Source organism: Myodes glareolus, chromosome 23, assembly GCF_982192425.1.
Source record: "Myodes glareolus chromosome 23, mMyoGla1.1, whole genome shotgun sequence".
Lineage (NCBI taxonomy): Eukaryota > Metazoa > Chordata > Mammalia > Rodentia > Cricetidae > Myodes > Myodes glareolus.
This window is the reverse complement of record NC_142048.1, coordinates 52,596,043-52,617,720: the sequence shown is the minus strand read 5'-3', so window position 1 is coordinate 52,617,720 and position 21,678 is coordinate 52,596,043. Positions and strand designations below refer to the sequence as shown.

Below are 21,678 nucleotides of genomic sequence, written 5' to 3'. Positions count from 1 at the left end.
GGGTACTGAGCTGAGCTCAAGGCCTTGGGAGAATTTGTCAGTCCTTTGATGCCCTACAGAGCGGTCACATGACAGGTCAGTGGGTGTGTTGCGATTTCAGTTGTTATGCAACCTCTTTTTGGTGGAAGCCAGGTGAGAGACTTGTATCCTTCCCACAGTCTGGACCAGTTGTAAATTCTCAGACCTGGTTTATCTGGCATGGTTTTCATATTCCTGAGTGTCTGATGGTCTGCACTTACTTTGAAAGGTTCTAAGAGGACCTGTTTTGACTTTCAGGAATATGCTGCTTCATGCCTCATGGGCAGCAATAGGCAAGGACTTGGGTCTACACGAACAAGGTATTCCACCTCTGCAGTTGCTTTCCCAATGGAACCAAATGCTTCTCATAAAAGGGAGTCTCCCAGGGCAAGACGCAGTCAGGATATCCACTGTTTTCTCTAATGTGGAGTTACATAGAACAGAACACAACCTAGTAGTCTATCTACCACCTATCTAGCATCTATCTTCCATCTCATATCTACCAATCATCTTTCTATTACCTATCATCTATCTCTCACATACCTAACATACATACATACATCTATGTATCCATCTATCTATTTATCTATCTATTTATCTATCATCTATCTATTATCTATCTACCTATCATCTATCTATCTATCTATCTATCTATCTATCTATCTATCTATCTATCACCTATCTATCCATCTATCTATTATCTATCTACCTATCTATCATCTACCTATCTATTTATCATCTATCTATCTATCATCTATTTATCAATTCATCTATTTATCTATCTATCTATCATCTGTCTGTCCATCTATATCTATCCATCTATCTATCTAATCTGCCTATCTATCCATCTCTATCTCTATCTGCCCGTCTGTCTGTCTGTCTATCTATCTATCTATCTATCTATCTATCTATCTATCTATCTATCTATCTATCATCTATCCATTAATATCTATCTATCACTCATCTATTTTTTTCCTGTTATTTGACTATTTTCTCCCTAACTTCCTACTTGTGTGAGGTTACATCACACACAAATAATGGAGTCTGTTTGTCTCGGTGATGCCTATGGAAATTCCACTGAAACCGTGATGGGCTTCTTCACTGGCTCAAAGGAAAAGCACGGTAAAATTCCTGATCTTAAGAAAGATAATTAACCTCACTCACCCCTGTGCTCTGAGCCACCTGAGACCATCTAGATAATATATTTCCTGTGATTTAAGTGTGCAGCCATGAGTTCAGTCAAGACTTTAGTTGTAACAGGTGAGATTAAAGGATCATTTCACTCGCCCAGCGGGGACTTATCTGTTCACTCTACAGAAGTGATTTTAACCCCCTTTCCCAAATAGAGGGAGAGAGGAGGGAACCAGGGGAGGATTAAGGGGAGAGGAATAGGAAAGGAGTGGGACTCTCCCTGGAGATGCAGACCCCTCCCAGAAGCTGGTTCAGTCATCCCAGAAAATCCGCTTCCCGGTAGAGTCTGTGTCTTCATCCTTTCACACCTCACGGCTGTCTTCCTGTGTGGAAGTGTTGTGTTCAACACGCCTCTCACTGGGTAACTGGAAACCATCATCCTGCCTCACTCACTAGCGGTGCTTTTAGGGAAGTCCCAGTTTGAAAAGAGCCAGCAGCCACAGATCCGGGCATCCCAGACTCATTCCTAAATTCTTCTGAAACTCAGAGGCACAGCCTTGTTGCTGTGTCTCCTCTTCAATGGGTGAAAAGGCTTAGATTTAAAAAAAAAAACACTAAGATTCTATCTGCTCATTTCTGTTCAGAGCAGATAATGTTGAATGGAGGAAAAATGGTTCAGAGTGGATTCCCTCTTTCCCTCTTTTTTCTTTCTTTCTTAAACGTGGATTCAAGATATTGAACTGGGGTCATCAGGCATGAGTGGCTAGTGTCTTTACCCACTGAGCTGTTTCATTAAGTTCAGTCTGCAAAGTTCTTTTCTGAGACTTACACCAGGTAAAGTCAACTCTACAGCTATAGCACAGAAAGAAATTTCAGGACCAGTTCATGTGAAGCAGAGTTGAAATTTATTTAAAGGGATACAAGCAGCAGGATGAATACAAGGAAGGCACTCAAAGAGAGAATGAGACTCCCCCAAGAACGTGGGGGAGATCCTTAAGGTCTCAGTTTAGGGTATCTTCAGTATCCATAATCACAGACCATGAAGATACCACAGCCCAAAAGAACCAGCTTCTGAAGAATATGGGGGAGTTTCCTTAAGGTATCAATTTAGGGTGTCTTCAGTATCCTTAATCACAGACCCTGATGGAATCTGACATTGTGTCTCAGGGTGGTATGAGGATGCTAAATAAGACTTTCAAAAGATCCTGAGGTACACCTGACGGGATAACAGTGATCATGTAAACCACTAGGGCTCTGGGAATCCAGGGGAGTTAAGATATTTTTACTGCAAACAGAAGTTTAAAATTTGATTTGTCAAAGTCTCAGAAAATTCATAGAAAAGGAGTAAGACCCACTGAAAGATCAGATTGCTCAGGCTTAAGCATGGCAATGCTATTTAAACACTGAAAAAAGAAGAATGCATTTTGTATCCTGTGTATGAACGTTTCACCTGCATGTATGTCTGTGCACCACATATGTGCCTAGTGACCATGGACGTCAGAAGAGGGTATTAGATCTCCCGGAACTGGAGTTACAGATGGTTGTGAACCACAGTGTAGATGCTGGAAACAGAACCCGCGACCGCCGCAAAAGCAGCCAGTGCTCTTAAACCCTGAGCCGAATCAGCAGCTCTGATTTTAACTTTCTCATTAAAAAATATTCCTGGACGAAAACACCATACTTGTCTCTAAGGAGGCAATTTCCAGGCATGTTCTGTTAATTGTGCTGGAAAGCTTGACTCTCAACTGTCAAGCGAGTTCAACCACAGTCCTGAAAGAGGGTTCTTTTCTTTCCTGTGTCCAGGAATTTGCCCTGGCTTTCCGGCCTCAGTACCACCCACTGTGTCACAGATGTTATAACATAGAGCAATACATTGCATAAATGATTATGATACAGATCTCTTCACAGGCAGTGCTGATAGATATAGAACATGCATTGTGTGCTGTTCATAATTCTCAATGAATAGCAAATGTATTTCAGATCCATATATTCAGCATGCTACAATTTCTATTATTTTTGCTATATTCTCTAAGATTTATTTTATTTTTATTCATGTGCATGTACGTGTGCACATGCACACATGCATTAGTCTCCATGTGGTTCACATGAGTACAGTGCCCAGAGAGACCAAAAGAGGGCATCAGATCTCTCAAATCTGGAGTTGGACGTGGTTATGAGCTGTGTAGGTGGCTGTGAGAACTGAACTCCACTCCTCTGCAAAACCATCGACTGTTCTTTGCTGAACCATCTCTTCAGCCATACTTACTTTACTTATAAAAAAGGTTTGCTTTGAATCATTAAGTTCTTCATTCTTTGACACCAGCAGCAGCCTCATGCCTTTCTTGGTTTACAATGTTTTAAACACATGGCTGGTCATTTCTTAATAGTCACATAAAGAAGGGAGGATCTAAAAACAGACTAAACTGACGTACCCACTTTGATAAATGATGTGTGAATGTACTACCAAGTGGCCTTTGGGGGAAATGACTTCACTGACTTCTGAAATGTAAGAAATTAGTTCTTCTCTTGTTAGATTCTGCAATGATGGTAGAAGATGTTCTGTCCACGGCAGAATGGCCACACGGTGCAAGGCAGTGAGATTCTCCAACATCAAGCTTTCCTCATCTAAAGCCTTACCCTGAGCATGTACCCCATGCTAAATAAATGATGATTGATCTTTGGCTGCTCCTCCATGGGGAGCACTGCCACTTTTGTGTTTGTCTAACCCTCAGGTAGGGTGTTTTAATAGGAAAAGCTTCCGGGCACCACAGCGTGATCTTTGGATGTAGCTGTGGCATATAATCTGTGTCCTGGGTCTCATTACAATGTCACCTGGCAGGTGAGCAATGTCCCCAGGTCTCAGGTTCCTTCTCTGTTTAATAAAGATAATTATCGCCTGCTTTGGAGAGGTCTATGACAAGCAAATGATTTAGCAAGCAAGCACCTTGTGGCTTCCTGGCCCTGCTACGTGCGAAAAGTGCTTCTAAGAGGCTCTGTGCTGGGACAGCTTTGCTTCCGCTGGTTCAAGAGGGTGGGGGATCTGTGATTCTGCACTATGTTTTCCTCATCCACTTCATTCAAGATGCTAAGCACGGATTTGTAACTGAGCCAGGCCAGTACAGGAGGTAATTCAGCCCAGGCTCCTATTTGGTTTTCCACACCTCTCTTGTACTAACACACTAGGTTGCCTAGTTCCTTCATCTCAGGCATACCCAGGCACTCCCCTCTCCAAATAACTCCTGTCATTTAAAAAACCAAATGAACTTGATTGGAGGAAAAAAAAAACAGGGAGTGAGAATCAAGGAAGAGAATCATTGGGAGCTCGCACCGGCAAGTTCCGGTGTCCATTCTGTACGGTTCCACCCCATCCCTGTATAGGACAGGGAACCTTTTACGGTACTAGTCTTATTGTGTGCAAGATATTTACACCAGACCTCAGTAAGCATATGTGTTCCAGACCACATGACAACCTGGTAGCAGGGGCCTCATATACATGTACATATATATGTACATACACAAGTTTCCTCCTCTTCTCCATGGCCTTTCCTGCCTCCATTCACTGCACTGAATTCACAGGGCTGATCTCTCAAAGGAGGTGACATTTCACTGCAGCTAAGTTCACAACGTGGTGACTCAAATCTTCATTCATTCTTTCAAGAAAATAATTGCAGTGGATTTCTGTTCGAGGAGTCAAGAGAGGTCTCATCTCAGTGCCGCCTGGCAGGAAGCGGTAGAAAAAGCTGGGGGCAGAGGCAGGTGCGGGGGCTCCCTCTGATGCAGAGCTGCGAAGCCTAGGGAACCAGGCCTGATTAAGAGCTGCTGTAGAGGTGATCAGGCTGGGCTGGGCCAGCCATTTCTACAGCAACCCTCCCCACTGCATCACCAAGAAGTCGTTTCATTTGCAAGGTAATCTCTTCTCTTGTAAGTGCCTCCAAACCTCGGCATCTGCAAAGCCTGAGTCTGTGAGCTGAGTGTAGGAGATTGTGGACCTGAGTGCAGGAGATTGTAGACCTGAGTGTAGGAGATTGTAGACCTGAGTGTAGGAGATTGTGGACCTGAGTGTAGGAGATTGTAGACCTGAGTGTAGGAGATTGTAGACCTGGGTGTAGGAGATTGTAGACCTGAGTGTAGGAGATTGTAGACCTGAGTGAGTGAGAAGCAGAAGCACGAACACACAGATACACAGCCATCACTGGCCAGCCTCCTTCTTCACCCAGGCTTGGCATCCAGAGCATTGCCAGATTTGATACCCAGCACCCGCCTTCTGCTACTGGTGGGATAGCTCAGTAGATAGAGGTGCAGTCCTCAGAACTCGGGATGTCAAAGGGGCAAACAGGTTCCCACAAGTTGACCTCCGATATCCATACTCACATTTCCATTACTGTGGCAAACATCACAACTAAATGCAACTTAAGAGACAAAAATGTTTATTTGGCTCAAACGTCTAGGTCACGGTTCATCATCAAGGGAAGTCAGAGCAAGGACTGAAGGCAGGAACCTGTAGATAGGAGCTATGCACGGCTGATTTTTACTGATTAACTCTTATCTCTCTCTGTCTCATAGTTAGTTCTTTATAAAGCTCAGGACTACCTGCCTAAGTATGGTGCCAGCCACAGTACACTGTGCCCTTTTGCCTCAACTAATATCCAGACAACCCCTCAGTGTCCAGCCTGATGAAGCAATTGCTCAACTGAAGACTTTCTGGACTGTGTCAAGTTGACAACTGATGCTAAGTAGAACAAGCAGGATGCCATTGCACATAAATCAATGCAAAGACATTTATTTTTAATTTGGCATGTTCATTAAACTCGCCTTACCAGTTTTTCTTTAGTTTTTACTCTTTTATCAGTAGCATTTTTGGGGGGTGTCTGAGCCCCAAAACTTTGTGAAGGGATCATTAATTGTATTAAATACCATTAAATCAAAATTAATGTGGTGGGAGAAAGGAGCAGAATTGGAAACTCTTTACAGGAGTACAATTCATTTCTAAATGAGCAACCATCAGAAGCTAATTTTGAGAAAGTAATTAGAGGAGATTTTATGAGAGGCCTAGATGAAGAAGTAGCAAAGAAGGAAGAGCTAGGATGAGCAGGTGGCAGTCTGTGCCGTTAACTGCTGATGAGACATGTGTCACCAGCACGTTTCCCCCATCAGTGAGGAAACCAGACACCCTAAAAATGTCATCATCTTGAGAAAATAAGAATTTAAAGATAAGCTACCCACAAGTGCAGCAGGCATATACGCATTTGTGCATACATCTATGCAAGAACACATACATGCTCATACATATACAGGAGTACACAGATGTGCATGCATACATATGTGCTTACCTGTATATACAGGCACACACATGCATATTCACACACATATACATTCCTACAAGCATGCATATTCATATATATATATACAAATATGCATACATATACACAAATACTCATATACATGCACGTATATACACAAGCACATATGCACAAATGTAAGCATATGCATGCATGTATGTTCACTGAACTTCTAAGTTGAAAAGTTCACTGAACTTCTAAGATGAAAGTTAATTTAGTTAGACTCAATCCGCAAAAGCATAGTCAACATGTTTATTGAAGTGCATTCCTTGTTTAAATAATATATGCTAACATATCTGCTCCAACGTGGCAGAGCTGACACCATTACATCATGAAGAGAGGAACTCCCTGGTCTGTGAGCTGCATTCTGATTTATGACCCATTTTATCTCCTGCTCATATTTGCAGGATCCTATCCTACCACTAATAAAGCACCTTCAAAAGTACTATATCTGGAAAAGTCTCCATTTGTGACATTACTTGGACCCAAAGTCTGTGCAGCCCAGGGCTCTGAACACTCACTCTGGTGTAGCTGTGTAGTGTGTTAATGTTCCTTTGTATCACCCATTATTGATTGTATCACCATTCAAGGGACAAAATGCTCCACTTCGGTCCATTTTCTAACTACTGGAAAGAATGCTGACCATCAAGATAATATAAGTCTGCAGGAGTCTGACAACTGGAGTTTGATAAATGTGTTGTGTCTACTAGACATAGATCAAACCTTCTGCCAAGACCACAGGAGGATGCCCAGTGCTAATGTCTGGTCTAATGCTTTCTGCCTCATTCCCTTGAGAACCAGGCTGTCAGCAAGCCAAGCCCAGACATCCCCATCTCCTTTCCCCTTTAGACCACACCCAGGGTCCCATGCTTGCAGAGAAAGAGCTTTTACCCATGGAAGTATGTCTTCTGCTCTTCCAAGTCACCTGATATAATTAATGTGCAGCCACTACCTTTTTATGTTCCAAAAATGTCCCCATACAAAAGCCAAAGTCACTGAGTTCCATGTATCCAATTGCCACTGTCTGCCAGCTCTGCATTTGGTCTGATCTGTCTCTTGGGAGCTGTCAGCATCATTTCTGAACATCCCCTTTGGAGGAAGAAGAGGAGTCAATTTGGGTGGAGGCTTACTCTGGAGAAGGAGATAGACTGGTGGTGTCTTAGTCATGGTTTGACATTCTCGCCAGAGATTAATAATGATGACACTGGTCATGACTTCTTCGGGATGCCTTGACCCTGCCCCATCCCCAGAGGACAAGTCAGGAGGATTAGCTGATAGGCAGGGCTGATTCAATTTCAGTTCTTGGAAATTTAGAAGGGATAATTAAAATAAGAGGAACTATAGGAACAGATGCTGAAGTTGAAAAGATTTACAACGAAAATCAGAAAGTAGCTTCTGACTCGTGAGACAAGCAGAGAGGGAAGCGCTGGGAATTATGAATGGGTAGAAAGGATGAATCTCAGGCTGTGCCTGTTGAGGACCGAGAACCAGGCAGCTGTAGGCACTGAGTGTTTAGAAGTACATACAGTATTAGACTTATCTTTTCATTTCCAGGAGTAAGTTCTCTATTCTTGAGCTCTTGTTTCCTAAGAAAAGGAGAGCTCAGGCCCTTTTAGAGTTGCTATATACTTTTCTCTAACGGGACAAGTTGAGTTTTAAAAGCAGACATTTGACCTCAGACCTTGGTTTCTCATGAGTTTAGCATAAGAACACCATAGCAGACAGTCTGAAGACATGTTTCTCCCATGAATTCTTTATTCTTAAAGCTGTTGACTATGTTTCTGTCCCTGTGACTGTAAGAGCCTTGCACAGTATAGATTATCAGAAGGGAAGAAGAGGCCTTAGTAGGAGCAGAGAGTTCCCTGGCAAAGCCTTAGGCAAGCCCTAGGTGGGGTCAGGTGAGGCGGTTGCCTTGGGAACACAGAGCCTCCTCCTGGAGCCCAATTCTATCAATTTAGCCCTTTGGCCTAGGGCCACCTCGAGGGGCAGGTACTTGACAAGAAGCTGTGCTCTTTAGGAAAGCTCCAAATCTCTCTGGCAGAAGTAACCTTGAGCAAGCCACTCTGGCTCTGTGGAGTCCAGGGTCACCACGATAAACCGAGTTCTCCTTTTCAAGGATGTTTCTCAGCTGGACCTCTTAATGAAGTTAGTATTGAGAGAGTATGGGAATAGCCTTGACTCAGCACTAGCAGCAAGATAATCCAAGCACAGGAAACTTGAAGTTCAAGAGGATCAGAGAAAAATGTCTAGAAGGTCTGTTCCTGCCAGGGATGGCAGACTCACATCTGGGCACTGCGCTGTGAATACATTTTCAGGAAGTCTCACAGCAGACCTCATTTTTTTGCTCCTTTGATCAAAGTTTAATCCCAAGTCTATTTACAATCATATAAATAATTTTTATAAAGATGAAAAAAAATCACAAAACGGCTCCAGACTAACTTACGCTCCAAGAGGGGAACATGAGAAGCCACCTGTCTACAGTATTGTCCTCAAAATACTAAGTGTTAGCTGTTCTATGAAATGCAATTAATTAATATTACTGGACCACACCAGAGGCGGGGTCAGCAAAGTGATGTCAGCTCCATTTGAAATGTATTTGTGCTTAAACATATGCACCTGTGTGTATGTCTCCTATAGTGAAAATGAAAGTACCCCAAAGAAGTGGAAGTTGTCAAGGTTTAGAGATAATCATAATTACATAGGACCTGAAGAGATGGCCCAGTAGCTAAGAACACTCGTGGCTCTTGGAGAGCACACACGTTCAGTTCTCACCATTCACCTGGCAGCTCACAACCCCTATATCTCCAGTTCCAGAGGACCCGATGTTTCTTTTGATCTCCACGGGCTCCTGAACACATATGGTATATGGATAGATGTGGAGGAACACACACACACATGAAAGATCAAATAAATAATAAAAATATACACCGCACACATTATGAAATGCTCAAATAATAAATATCAATATTTTTAAACATACAGAATTGTCAAAGAAAGCTTGTTATCAGTGAGACCCAATGTGCGAAACTAGTATTTAACAGAGTTATTTCATGGTTAAAAGCTACTACTATTAGTTATATATGTCTTAAAATGTGCAATTGACTCAAGCAATCAGGAGGCTGCCTTTCAGGAGAATAAGAGCCTTCAGCTTTACACAAAGCTCCGTGCAGAATTCTACATCCCGTCTGACATCTCCTGAGGATCCAGGGCATCTCATTCTGTCATTGACTTTCAGGGCATTGATAGGGGCTGTTTGACAACATAATGGAGCAATAGATTTGCTCCTGGCTAGAAATACTGTGAAGATGCTCAACGGAAAAGAAGGAAAAACTTGGTGATTCTGTGGCTCCTTTGGTACCCAGGTTCTCTCAGTTCAACATCTCTGGGCTGGAGACACCAGTCGCCAAGATTCACATTATTCCTGGATGCTATTCCAAAATGTCAAAAGCAGTTGTGGTTGCAATAGCAGTAAAACCATAGTATCTATCTTTTACCCATTGGGTTAGAGGCATAACCTTCTCAATTACTTTCTAAAAACTTCCATAAAAGCCTCTTATTCCTGTTCTAAGAACTAAGTGCTCCCCACCCCCAAGCAGTGGATAATACAGGCGTATTTCTTAAAATAGCTGGCATGATTGTCAATAAAAGGAAAACTGAACTAGCCACTGTGACCTTCTGGTCTCACCATTTAGCCAATGCTGGTCTGGTAGTTGAGCTCCTCTTACCATGGTGTCCCTCCTGGGATGACAGGTGTGTGCCTCTATGTCAGCTGTGAAGGACTCGTCAATGAGCGACATCCCTCCAGCTCACATGCCCTAGCCAGATTTCCCTCGAACGGTGAATATGGCAATACTCATTTTGCCCATGGCTCCTCATTTATTTTCTCCATGTTTTGGCTGTTACTCACAGGTATCATGCACTCACTCCGTTTGCCCAGTAGAATTATGTCAAACCTTTTAGATAGGTTTGTTAGTTTAGAACCAAATTTCTAGCATTCTAAACTTGGAATTCAATAAAGGCTTTCCATGTTACAAGGTCTGACGTGTACAGAGTCGTGTATGGTGGTGATTGTCTGCAACTTCAGGGCTTGAAGCAGGGGGATGAGGAGCTGTAGGCTACTTGTGGCCATATAAAAAACAAACAAGAAGATATCTAGAAAGCATCACTATCATGCAGGGTATTTCAAGAGTATATATTTCTGTGTTGGTATTTTCCTTCATATACGAGTTGCAACCATTGGCGTGTGTGTTTGTGTATAGTAGCTACTAATTCTGTCCAGATAGACAATGAAAAGCAAATTTTCATTTGTAAAGAAAATGTCAATTGATTCATAAACACTTCAAATGTGGATGGAATGGTGTCATCGATCCCTGACTGATTTCCCGACTTCTATACTTCATGGGCAGCACTCCACGCCTTCACCCCTCTTCTATGACATGGGCTATTGTGTGTATGGATTGCTGCCAGCATTGCCTGCCTGGTCAAGAAGAAATCATTTTGAACATGGCTAGCCTTCGTTATATGATATGGGCAGTAGCTTTTCCAGCTCCTTGCCGAGCTTGCCAGTTGTATTTCCTGCCACTGTTTTGAAAATAGGTATTGGCTGACCACCTACGCTTTCTAAGTACAGGGAATGTAGCTGAAACTTAGACAGACAGAAGTTCCCAAGCCCAGGAGCTCCCAGACAGCCAGATCAGCAATGGATGAGTATATGGTTAGAGGTGTTTTGTTTCTTTATGGTGTTATGTGAACAACTTCTACTACAATGAGAGAGGTTGGATTAATACGATAAAGTATGCGCAACAGGACTGAAGAGATTTTACATGTACAGAACCCTTTCAGTGCACGTGACCACGTCCTGATAGAATTCACATCTCTTCCTAGACACATATAAGATATAATTTTGTCCTGCTACAAAACCCTGCATGGACAATACCATACATCACAACCGCTTTACGATCAGAGCACTTCCAAGAAGTATGAGGGAGAATAAAGTTCTCATTATTAAATAATTCAAAGATAATATCGAAAATAATACAGCACCAAGGAACTAACGGTCATATTATAGAGACTGCTCGTTCTTAAAATTGGAGCACAAGAGGGACAGAGTAGGTAGTCCCCACTGACGACTTTAGGTCTCGCGGCATTTGGAATCCAGCATCCCTGCTCTTCCGCAGAGGGAGCTGGGGATAGCCCACCATAGCCTGCTGCTTTGTCACTCACCTCTACCATTTAATAGTGGTGGCAGATACTGCTAGGTACTATCCTCATCCTTATCACTTAGAGCTCTGTGACTGCCTGAGTCCCTCATTGGAAAAGTGTCCAGGGCTGCACGAGGCCTCTAGAGACTGGCACGTGCCAATAGATGGAGGTCGGCTGGGACAGTGCTGGCTGCTTGGTACGTAAAGAGCTGTGCTAGTGGATCAGATCCGTGGGCAGTGGTACCTGAAGGGGATCCTGTCTGATGTTTGTGCCCAGGATCTGCCACAGAGAGCACTCAGCACTTAGGGATAATGAAGAAAGTGAATGTAAAGTGCTGCAAGCAGATCAGAGAGCTGGTGCTAATTTATACAACAGAATTATATAATGCCGGGTGGTAGCAGTGCATGCCTTTAATCCCAGCACTTGGGAGGCGGAGGCAGGAGGTTCTCTGTGAGTTTGAGGAGGCCAGCCTGGTCTACAGAGCTAGTTCCAGGATAGTCAGGGATGTTACACAGAGAAACCCTGTCTCAAAAAACCAAAAAGGAATTATATAACTAGAGAACTGTTAGAATTTTACATTAAACCTTACAGGAATAGAGGCAATAACATTAACAAAAACTGCATTTTCTATCCTTATCATATGCAAGAAGCATCTGAAGAAATGAGCATGATTTTTTTTGCGTTCTAGAGATAAGCTGATTAGTGTAATGCCGTTTAAGTTGCTCTTGCTAATGCAGGATGGTGTGTCTTCTTCTAAGTGGCAAAGATAGCTGGCCACAGACTCAATTTCCTAATGTAACTTTCCTTTGTACATCTCATTTCTTATTACGAAAAATAACCCTATATGTCAGAAAGCTTAGAAGAATAATGAAAATATTGAAATTATCTCAATAGTAACGTTTTAGAAGATTGAATTTCAATGACAGTTTTGTTGACTGTGAGGCTCCGCTCCTTCTGTGGGGTCTGCCTTCTCCTGGCACTGTCTTTGATACTTCTTCCACAGAGTCGTGGATCAACTTCCAAGTCAGCTCCGAGAGCTGCCATCCGAAGTCTCCACTGCCTGCTTTCCTTCAATGGCCAGGTACCCAGCCATCTGCTTATACAGCCTAGAAAAGTGGGTCACAACCTTTTCCCTTCAGATTTCAACTTCCAAATTTGAGGAGTGGCATGTAGCTGCAGACCCTTTGTCAATGTTCGCTGGCATCCCTGGGTTTGTCCATCACCTAGCATGGAGGAAAAAGAATCCTCAGGCAGGGCAGCAGTACTTAAGATGCCTGGAACGTAATCTCCCTCGTGCTCCTAGCCTTTGGCTAACCTCTGCTGTGGTGTGGTGGAGCTGCAGTGCTGACCCGACAGGTATGGCCTGGGATACCAAGATAGAAGTGGATTTTTAGACTTACAATTAAGCAAAGGGAAAAAACAAAGATAGATTTAATTGAGACTGAACACTGATGCATCTAATATAAGTTGCTAACATTGAATTTGAACATACCTGGGATGTGAGTAGGTATGTGTGTGGTTGTGGCCAGTGTGTTTGTGTGCCTTGGGGTATGTGTGATGTGTAAGCATATTCCTGGTGTGTACCTAGTATGTATATTTATGACAGGTGTGTATGCATGTGATGTGCCAGTGCCGGGTGTAGATACATGCTTGGCATGTTTGTTTATTAGCCTTTTGGGTTGTTTATGCCCTATGGTACCACTACACATCTCTCTCAGAAACCCACTGGTCTCAACTTTGGCACTCCTGCATGGGCTGGTGGTGACTCAAGGTGTGAAGACTCAGATTTCTGTCAGACAACATGTCAGCATCCTTCAAAAGGATCAATAAGCCAAAATTGAGAGATCACAGCTAAATCTGACAATGTTATTAAACTCTTATTTTCTTTTATCACTACAATATGCAACATTAATTTTAGCTCATGGTGTCTTTTAAGAACTATGTGCATTTCTGTGTGTGTGCGTGTGAATGAGGGCATGTGCACACGAAAGACACCTGATGAGGCAGAGGTGCCAGATGCCCTGGAGCTGGAGTTACAGGTGACTTCTGAACCCCCAGCTCCAGTGCCGGGAGCATCGCTGGTCCTCTGCAATGGCAGCATGTGCTCTTGACCCCTAAATAATCTCCAGGCTCATATTTATATATTTTTAAATGTTTGATCTGAACTTTTTATGAAGCTGTATTTTATTTTATAACTAAGATGTCAAGATGGTCTCAAACTCACAACGTACCTGGGCAGCCTTGAACTTGTGGTGATCATCCGGCCTCAGCCTGTCAAGTGCTGGAATTAAAGGCAAACACATACCACACATATCTTAAAAGATCTCTCTCTCTCTCTCTCTCTCTCTCTCTCTCTCTCTCTTCTTTCCTTTCCTTTTCTGTTTTTCTTTTTTAAGACAAGGTGTACCTGTGTGGCCTTGACTGTCTTTGAACTACCTAAAGAGTTCAGATTGACATCAAATTTGAAACAATCCTCCTGTCTCAGGCTCTTGTACTCTAGGATTATATGTCACTATTCCTGGCTTTAATATGAATTTTAACTTACTTGTGCTTCCTTCCTTGCTTGCTTCCTCTTCCTTCCTTCCTTCCTTCCTTCCTTCCTTCCTTCCTTCCTTCCTTCCTTCCTTCCTTCCTTCTTTCCTTCATCCCTCCCTTTTACTTTCTCTTCCTTCCTTTTCTTTCCTTCCTTCCTTTCTTTTCCTTCTTCTTCCTTCACCTTCCTTCCTTCTTTCCCTCCTTCCTTCCTTCCTTTTTTTGTTGTTGCTGTTGTTGTTTAAAGGGTCTTTCTTAGCTGTCCTAGAACTCGCCATGTAGACCACCAGACTGGCCTCAAAATCACAGAGATCCACTGCCTCTGCCTCCTGAGTGCTTTGAATTAAAGGAGTGTACCTCCACACTCAGCTATATTTTCTTTCTTTATTCAAGGTTCATTTATTTTTATTTTATGTGTATGACTGTTTTTGCTGGCATGTGGACATGTGTACCACATGCGTACAGTACCCTCAGAGTCCAGAAGAAGGTCTCAGATCACCTGGGACTCAAGATACGCACAGCTGTGATTCACCACGTGGGTGCTGGGAACAGAACCCAGGACCTGTGGAGGAGCAGTCAGTGCGCTTACCCACCCACTCAGCCATCTCTCCAGTGCACCCTGGCATTTTCTCCTTGCCTTTTCCCCAAATGCCTTTGCTAAAGTTCATGCACTATGTCAGTGGACTGAGGCACTGGGCTGGGAGAGGCAGCAGAACAAAGGCTCTCATCTCAAGCCTATTGTGCTACTTCGCGGTCACTGTGGCCTTAGAGGTGACAAGTGCAAAGAAGGAATCCCATTAATTAGTTCTTCACAGGACTTGCCCTTTAAAACATTTTTTTTCCAGTGTAGTTTTTACTTCACTTTCAGTTTATGGAATTTTATTTATTTATTTGTAAATTAAGAAAGTCGGGAGCAGAACTTTGTAGCAAAAGAGAATTTACCAGACAGGGCAGCTCGATTGATTGCACACATAAATTCACAGAGGTTACAACTGCACGCGCAAGGCTTGCACAACAGAAGGGTAGACAGAGTACCGGTATGGATGAGGGAAAGATTCCTGTATTCCCACTCCTGGCAGCTGATGCCTTCTAAGAGTGGGAAAGTCAGTTTTCTTTAGGGATGTGGCCCGTGAGAGGTAACCCATGCTCCAGTAGATGGCCCTGTGCACATATGCACAGCACTAAGAGGGTACAGTGGATAAACATTGCAGAACAGAGAGCACAAGAGGTTGCTACTGGCATTGATAAGGAGGAACTGACTGTGGAATTACACCATTCGGGAGCAGGGCAGGAGGTACACATCTTAGAGCCAGGTGTGGCGCACACCTGTGACCCCGGCGCTGCTGAGACACATCCCCGGTGAGCGGCAGAAATGAACGCGCGCACTGAGAACTATGAATCCAATGGGCTGGCAAACACATTCTGTTAGCTGAAACGCAGAGTTGCCCTGCTTTCTGCTTTCCCCTCTGTTTCACAGTAACACCACAAACTCAACGATCTAGATTGAAAATCCTGGCCCCACACTCTGGCCTGTTCTGGAATACCATTCCCCTGGCCTCTGACTAATGATTTCCTAGCTGGACCTGCCTGGCCTAATTCGACTCCTGTGCTTAGGATGTGTGTAGGGGCTTTACCACAGGAGAAAACATAAATAGAAAATGACCTTTTCAGCTTTTAGGAAGAAAGGAGGAAGCACCAAAGAAGCAGACATGAGGCTAAAAAGCAGAGTTTGATGCCAAAATAGAGGCTACACAAGGGTCCAGCGACCTGAAGCAGCTTGGGAGAGCCTGAGTCAGGTAGCTGGCAGGCCTAGAGCCAGCATCAGGATGTGAACTTGGATGTGTTAGGAAGGCCAAGTAGGACCAAGCCTCCTACAGGGAGTAAGTAATGCTCCAACATTGAAGGTGCCTTACAGAGTCTCAACCAACACTTTCTCCTCTTTTATGTCTGAGAAGTAGATATGATTAAGTCTGTTCAATAGAGTAAGAAAGAGAAACATAGATATCAGGGATGTTGATTGATAGTATATGAGCCCCCAAAAGAGTTCAGAGATTGGAGCATGCAAATGTTCCTGGAGTTGGCAGCTGCCAAAGACTTCTGCTCTGAGAGAAATGAAAGCATATTTTGGGGGAAAATAGTTATGCATGTCTAATTTGAGTGAATTTATGTTTATCAAGATGATTTTTCTTACAAAAATTTAGGTTTCCAGAGTAAATTAGAAGGAATCAGATTGCCTTTTTGCTAGGTTATTTTGCAGGAAAATACCTTGCCTGGCATCTCACTTAGCTAGTAGCACCCCAGGTGGCAGTAAGCAGTCAGTTTCCACCCCCAGCAGCCTGCGCTCCTCGGTGGGCCAGTGGTCCAAGAGCACTGGATAGATAAGGGCCTTTGATTACCTTAATTTCTTAAAGGAATGCCAGACAAGCACCTTCTCGGTCCTGGGTACTGCTCCTTTCACGATCACAGACATAGTGTTCTCTGGGGAGAGGCAGGTACACACAGGTTGACACTAGAACCTAGGGGGCTTCTCTACCAGAGATCTCCTCTGCAAAACACTTGCAGGGACCGTGCATACAGGAGATTGGGTAACACAGAGGTTTTATAAATCTGGGCACATGAAGTTTCAATTTCCCAAATGCATTTTTAATAACACAGAAGTCCCCATTTTGTATAAAGGCCTTCATTTTAAATAAAAGGAAAATCAATACTTATATAGAGCCATAACCTAAAAAGCAAGCTAATTATTTGTGTCAACATAAGCTTTCAAGTTGCCATCAGATTTTCTCTTGATTTATGAGACAGGGTGTTTCCTACTTAAATTGGAACTTTATTACAAACACTTTCTTTCAAAATGATTTATCCATTACAGAAATCAATGGGGTTGCATCTTGTGAAAAAGCAAGATTTTATTGATAGCCAGGTGAATACGTTGAGAACTGAAGCCCAGCTCAGAGATGCCTATTCAGGACACAGGCTTTCAAGGTTCAAGATTAATGTGTTTTTTAAAAATTCATCTTGTAGACATCAAAAACGCCCATATGATGGATAGTGCTAACGAGGACCTTATTTAATTATAATTAATGGTGGAGGCACCATATAAAGAATGGGCTCCATTTTCAGCTGCTTTAGAGAAATAATGTGTCCTACATAAATCTGTCATATACTACGAGGCCAATATGTGCAGCAGATTCTACAGATCTATCAGAGGGGTCTCTCTGCCTCTGTGGCAGTTTCTGTTCGTAGGACTATCTTAAAAGCGAGTGCACATTCAAAACAGCAGCAACAGCAAGGCAGCCTGGCTTGCTAATCATCCTTACGTCTCATGTAGGCATGTCTGGATGCCATGGGTGAGGAAGGGATGGCTAAGGAGAAGCCAGATGATTCCAGGAAGGAGATGGGAGGTGACAGTTAAACATCACAAGATAAGACAGGAAGTGATATCCCATGGTGGTGGCTGTTTATTTAGCTGAGAAAAGTGTCAAAACCTGAAGAATGTTTTCTTTGTTTTTGTGCCTGTGAAGCCGTCCTTTGGGAGAACACAACAATCATCCATTGAGGAAGATCTATGGAATTGTAAATAGTAGATGGGAACCACACAGGGTTTCTGATCTGTCCTCAAATTCCTTAATTCTCAAGCGATCTCCATTTATGGATGTCTTCAAGTAATGGGTGTGACCACCAGAAACCTTAAAAGGCTGGCAAACCTACAAATGTATTTTCAAGTTTATTTTATATTTTGAATTGGTTTCCAAAGTAATAGGTTTCCGTGTGGATTTTTGTACATATTTAATCTTCATTAATTCCTGCAAGCCCCCATCCCTCATGACTTTGCCCCCTTCCCCTTGTTTGCTTTATTCCATTGTCTACCATGCACCTCCCCTGAAAAGTCTCCTATTCCAACCCCATTGGCTCCTTTATAGTTCCCTGGCTTTTAAGCGTATTCATCCCTACCCAGGTCTGTGTACGTTTAACAGCCTGTAACTGCCAACCCTACATTCCTTAAGGTTCTCTCTTCCTGTCAAAAGAAGAGAAATCATCCCTACACCCTGAACCTTTGACAGAAGTGTATGAATAAAGTGGAAATTCTGTATGCATTTGAAGTGCTATGATTGTTGACCAACTGTGCTGATAATCCCCCTTAGTGTGTTAAGTTTGTAAAAAGAAAATAGGGTTTGGAGCTCTTTGGTATTCAAACCAGACAGAGGGAAGAGGGCTGTTGTAATTCCATGTGACAGCCATGGGCTTCTCACGAGAGGGACCTGAGGACAACCTCAGCACGAACATGGCATTGGGGCCTGGTGAGGAGTCAGGGAAGATGGCATCCCTAGTCACTGTCCTCACTGTTTATCTCTGGCATTCTTGGGTTTTTTCTAGAGCCAGCATCCCGCCTCTCCCTGCAGTGTCCCTTCAGTGGTGATGGGTCTGCCCTCTGGAGCCAGAAAATTAAATGCAGGCTTTTCTGCATGTCCTCCATTAGCTATGGTCCAGTTCAGTAATTTCTGGTGTCAATCGTGAAGGCTCTGCTAGGTCAATGTCCTTCTCGGATGGGTGACATTGTGTCTGGACCCATGGTGAAGGATCTGTTAAGACGTAGTCTGAAGAGGAAGTCCTAGTCAAAGAGCCCGTGAGCTCATGGATAAGCAGGTGCTTTCATCTACCCACAATGCTGAACTGAACCACAGACAGGCTGAAGGGTTTCAATGTACAGTTTCTTCTTCAGCTAGGGTTACGTGGCCTTATCATTTGGCAGTGATTAGGGATTCTTTTAAATCCTGGTACAATTTTTCTTAATCTTTTCTCATCCCTTCTTTCTCTTTATCTTCTTCTTCTTCTTCTTCTTCTCTCTCTCTCTCTCTCCCTCTCTCTCTCTCTGCTCTCACTTTCTCTTTCTGTGTATTTGTTTATATACATATATATATATGTTTATATACATATTTTATATATAAAATTGAGGTGTATTTGGTTTACTCATATAATTTAGTTATGTAGCATTCAAATGAAATATGTGCTTAAATTATATATTTATATATAATTTATATATTTACATAAATAAATATATAATTATACAATTATATGTAATATTTATTTACAGTTACTTTCTACTTCATATGTTTGTAAATTTCAGAAATGTAGCTTATATTTTTACAATTATTAAATTGTATATATTTGATTTTCCCCCAGTCTGTGTGTTTCTTGTTTTCCAGTCTCGGTCATTTTTAAGCTGGATAGTCTGTATTCTATACTTCTTCCAATCACATAGACAAATAATGAGGCCTGAAGGATGATATTAAAAAAACATTTTCCACAGCTAAACCAAAGTTTTACAAAATAGATTCTTCGAAACATTAGGGGCTGCACACCCACCACACTCCATGACCAGCCTGGGAGAGTTCTAAAGACCAAAGGCTGTCCCTTTCACTCAGAGCCAGGTCCCTTCACTCAGAGAAGCTGCAGAGAGAGATCCCCACCAGAACAAGTGTCCTCTTCTTTGCTCCTTCCACTCTGTGTCCATGTGACAGCGCTTCCCCTATTACCAGGTCCTTCCCATACTTACTCCACCACAGCAAACGTGATAGGATAAAAGACCTTAAAGACAGACCAACAGAGGTAACTGTGCTTCTAATAATCTTCTTGGCTTTGCCTATGACCCAGGATAGGTGGGACCACAGGCTGTTCCTACTCTAAATGTCCATGAAGGTAAAGATGAAAATCTAAGACACTACACAGAGAAGCAGCGAGCTGGTCCACGACCTCCACTCAAATTTACTATGGTGAAACAAGATACCCCTAGATTTAAGGTCAGGTGACTTCTGTGTCTTCACCCAGTCCTAGGCCTGGATGGCCTTTAACAAGCCCCAGCCCCAAACTCAACTCAGCAGCCCCCAGATTTCATTCCAGAGAGTCAGTCTTATTCTACTTGATCAAAGAACAGCAGCACAGTAGTATAAGTCACTTCCTGTGCTTTGCAAATAAAAGAAACATGGCTTTGCTGGGAGCCACATCTTTAAGCTTGTACGTGGGTGAAACATGGGGAGTCCATTTGGGGTGTTTTATAATTTCTTATGAATTAAATTTATCCTTTGATATGTCCATACATGTACACAATCCATTTTAATTCCTCGCCCACCTCTGTCCTCCCCCCAAGTCCACCTATATATTACTTACATTCACACATTCCTGTTTTCTTTGTCACCTGGAGTAGAACCCAGGCTGTGTGAGACCATGAGGTAGAAATTATCCACTGGGGCTTGCTTAATTCACCAGTGGGAATAGAGCGAAAGAAAAATGACTTTGCCTCTCCCTGAGTCCCCGGGGAGCCAATAGTTTCAGAAAGGAGGAGTGGTACCTTGTGAGCTCCTTCGCCATCCAGAACTTTGTGTATGACATTTTTATTTGTAAGTAGAATGATTTCATGGAGGCCACTTATCAATGGAATCCCTTTTTGTTGTATTAATAGGGGTTACTGATGATTGGAAAGGCTCAGGATCCAGGCACAAAAGGTAGGAATTGGATGTAAAGAGATCATTTCAGAACCACACCGTTCAAGACAGCTGTGCTTAGCTAAATAATACAACCTTTATTTCAAGGCTCATGACATGAAAATTACTAATCTGGTAGCTGTGTTTTTCAGGAGTATGGATGTTTTAGAACGAAATGTTATATCAAAATTTATTTGAATTTTGAAGTACGCCCTGTGTGCTCGCCCACTCTAAATGTGTAAATGATGGATAAACGGCTGCGAGTGTTTATTTGTTGTGTGGAAGGTAAGTACAATGAGTGATAACATAAATTTATTATCCAGTGCTTAATTGCTTTTCAGTTAAACCAGTTGCTGCTGTAGATGGTCAGAGGGCCAAGGATCATTAACCAGTGACAGCCACTCCTTTCCACACACTTTCCATAGTTGGTGGCTTCTAAGTAAATGGGAGAGAAGGCATCTTCAAACACAGTTTCATTTTTTTTCTTTAGTAACGTCCCACAATCTCAGGGTGGAGAAAGACCAGGGCTTCACATGCCATTTACTTATTTCTTTGTGCATTTGTTGAGTGGGCGCCTTCTTACCTTGGAACTGAGCGTTGAACCCCTTGCGCCGATGGTTGCTGTCCGATGTGAAGTGGAGCCGGAGCCAATTCTTGCTGCTGATAACGGGTGATGGTAGGTTCATGCCTGTGAGCCTGGAGGAGGAGAGAGAGAGAGAGGAGGGTAGTCTCCTTTGAAACCAACAGATCGAATGTCCCTTGGTGCTGCCACACCTGCTTAAAAATTGCATCACTGATAGTCTCCTGAGATGCTTCAAGCAGAGGCTGGTTGTTACATGCCTCTACATCTTAAGATGATTTCAGCAGAATATCAACACTCTGCCCTGAGATGATAGAATCAAAGTGTTCAAAAGGATTCAACATTTCTCTTCTGCATCAATGACAGGTGCAGGAGATGTGGTTCTATCTCTCAGTTC

The 21,678-nt window shown here is 42.8% G+C and overlaps 1 protein-coding gene across 2 annotated transcripts in view; it reads right to left on the bottom strand.

Annotated features, from left to right (window-relative positions):
• Csmd1 (CUB and Sushi multiple domains 1) overlaps window positions 1–21,678 on the bottom strand; it is a 1,511,659-nt gene that overhangs the window by 521,429 nt on the left and 968,552 nt on the right. For both annotated transcript variants that reach the window (XM_087901170.1, XM_087901171.1), the window contains exon 6: window positions 21,285–21,397. In XM_087901170.1, coding sequence (XP_087757296.1) covers window positions 21,285–21,397 — 113 coding nt within the window. The remainder of the gene's footprint in view (window positions 1–21,284; window positions 21,398–21,678) is intronic.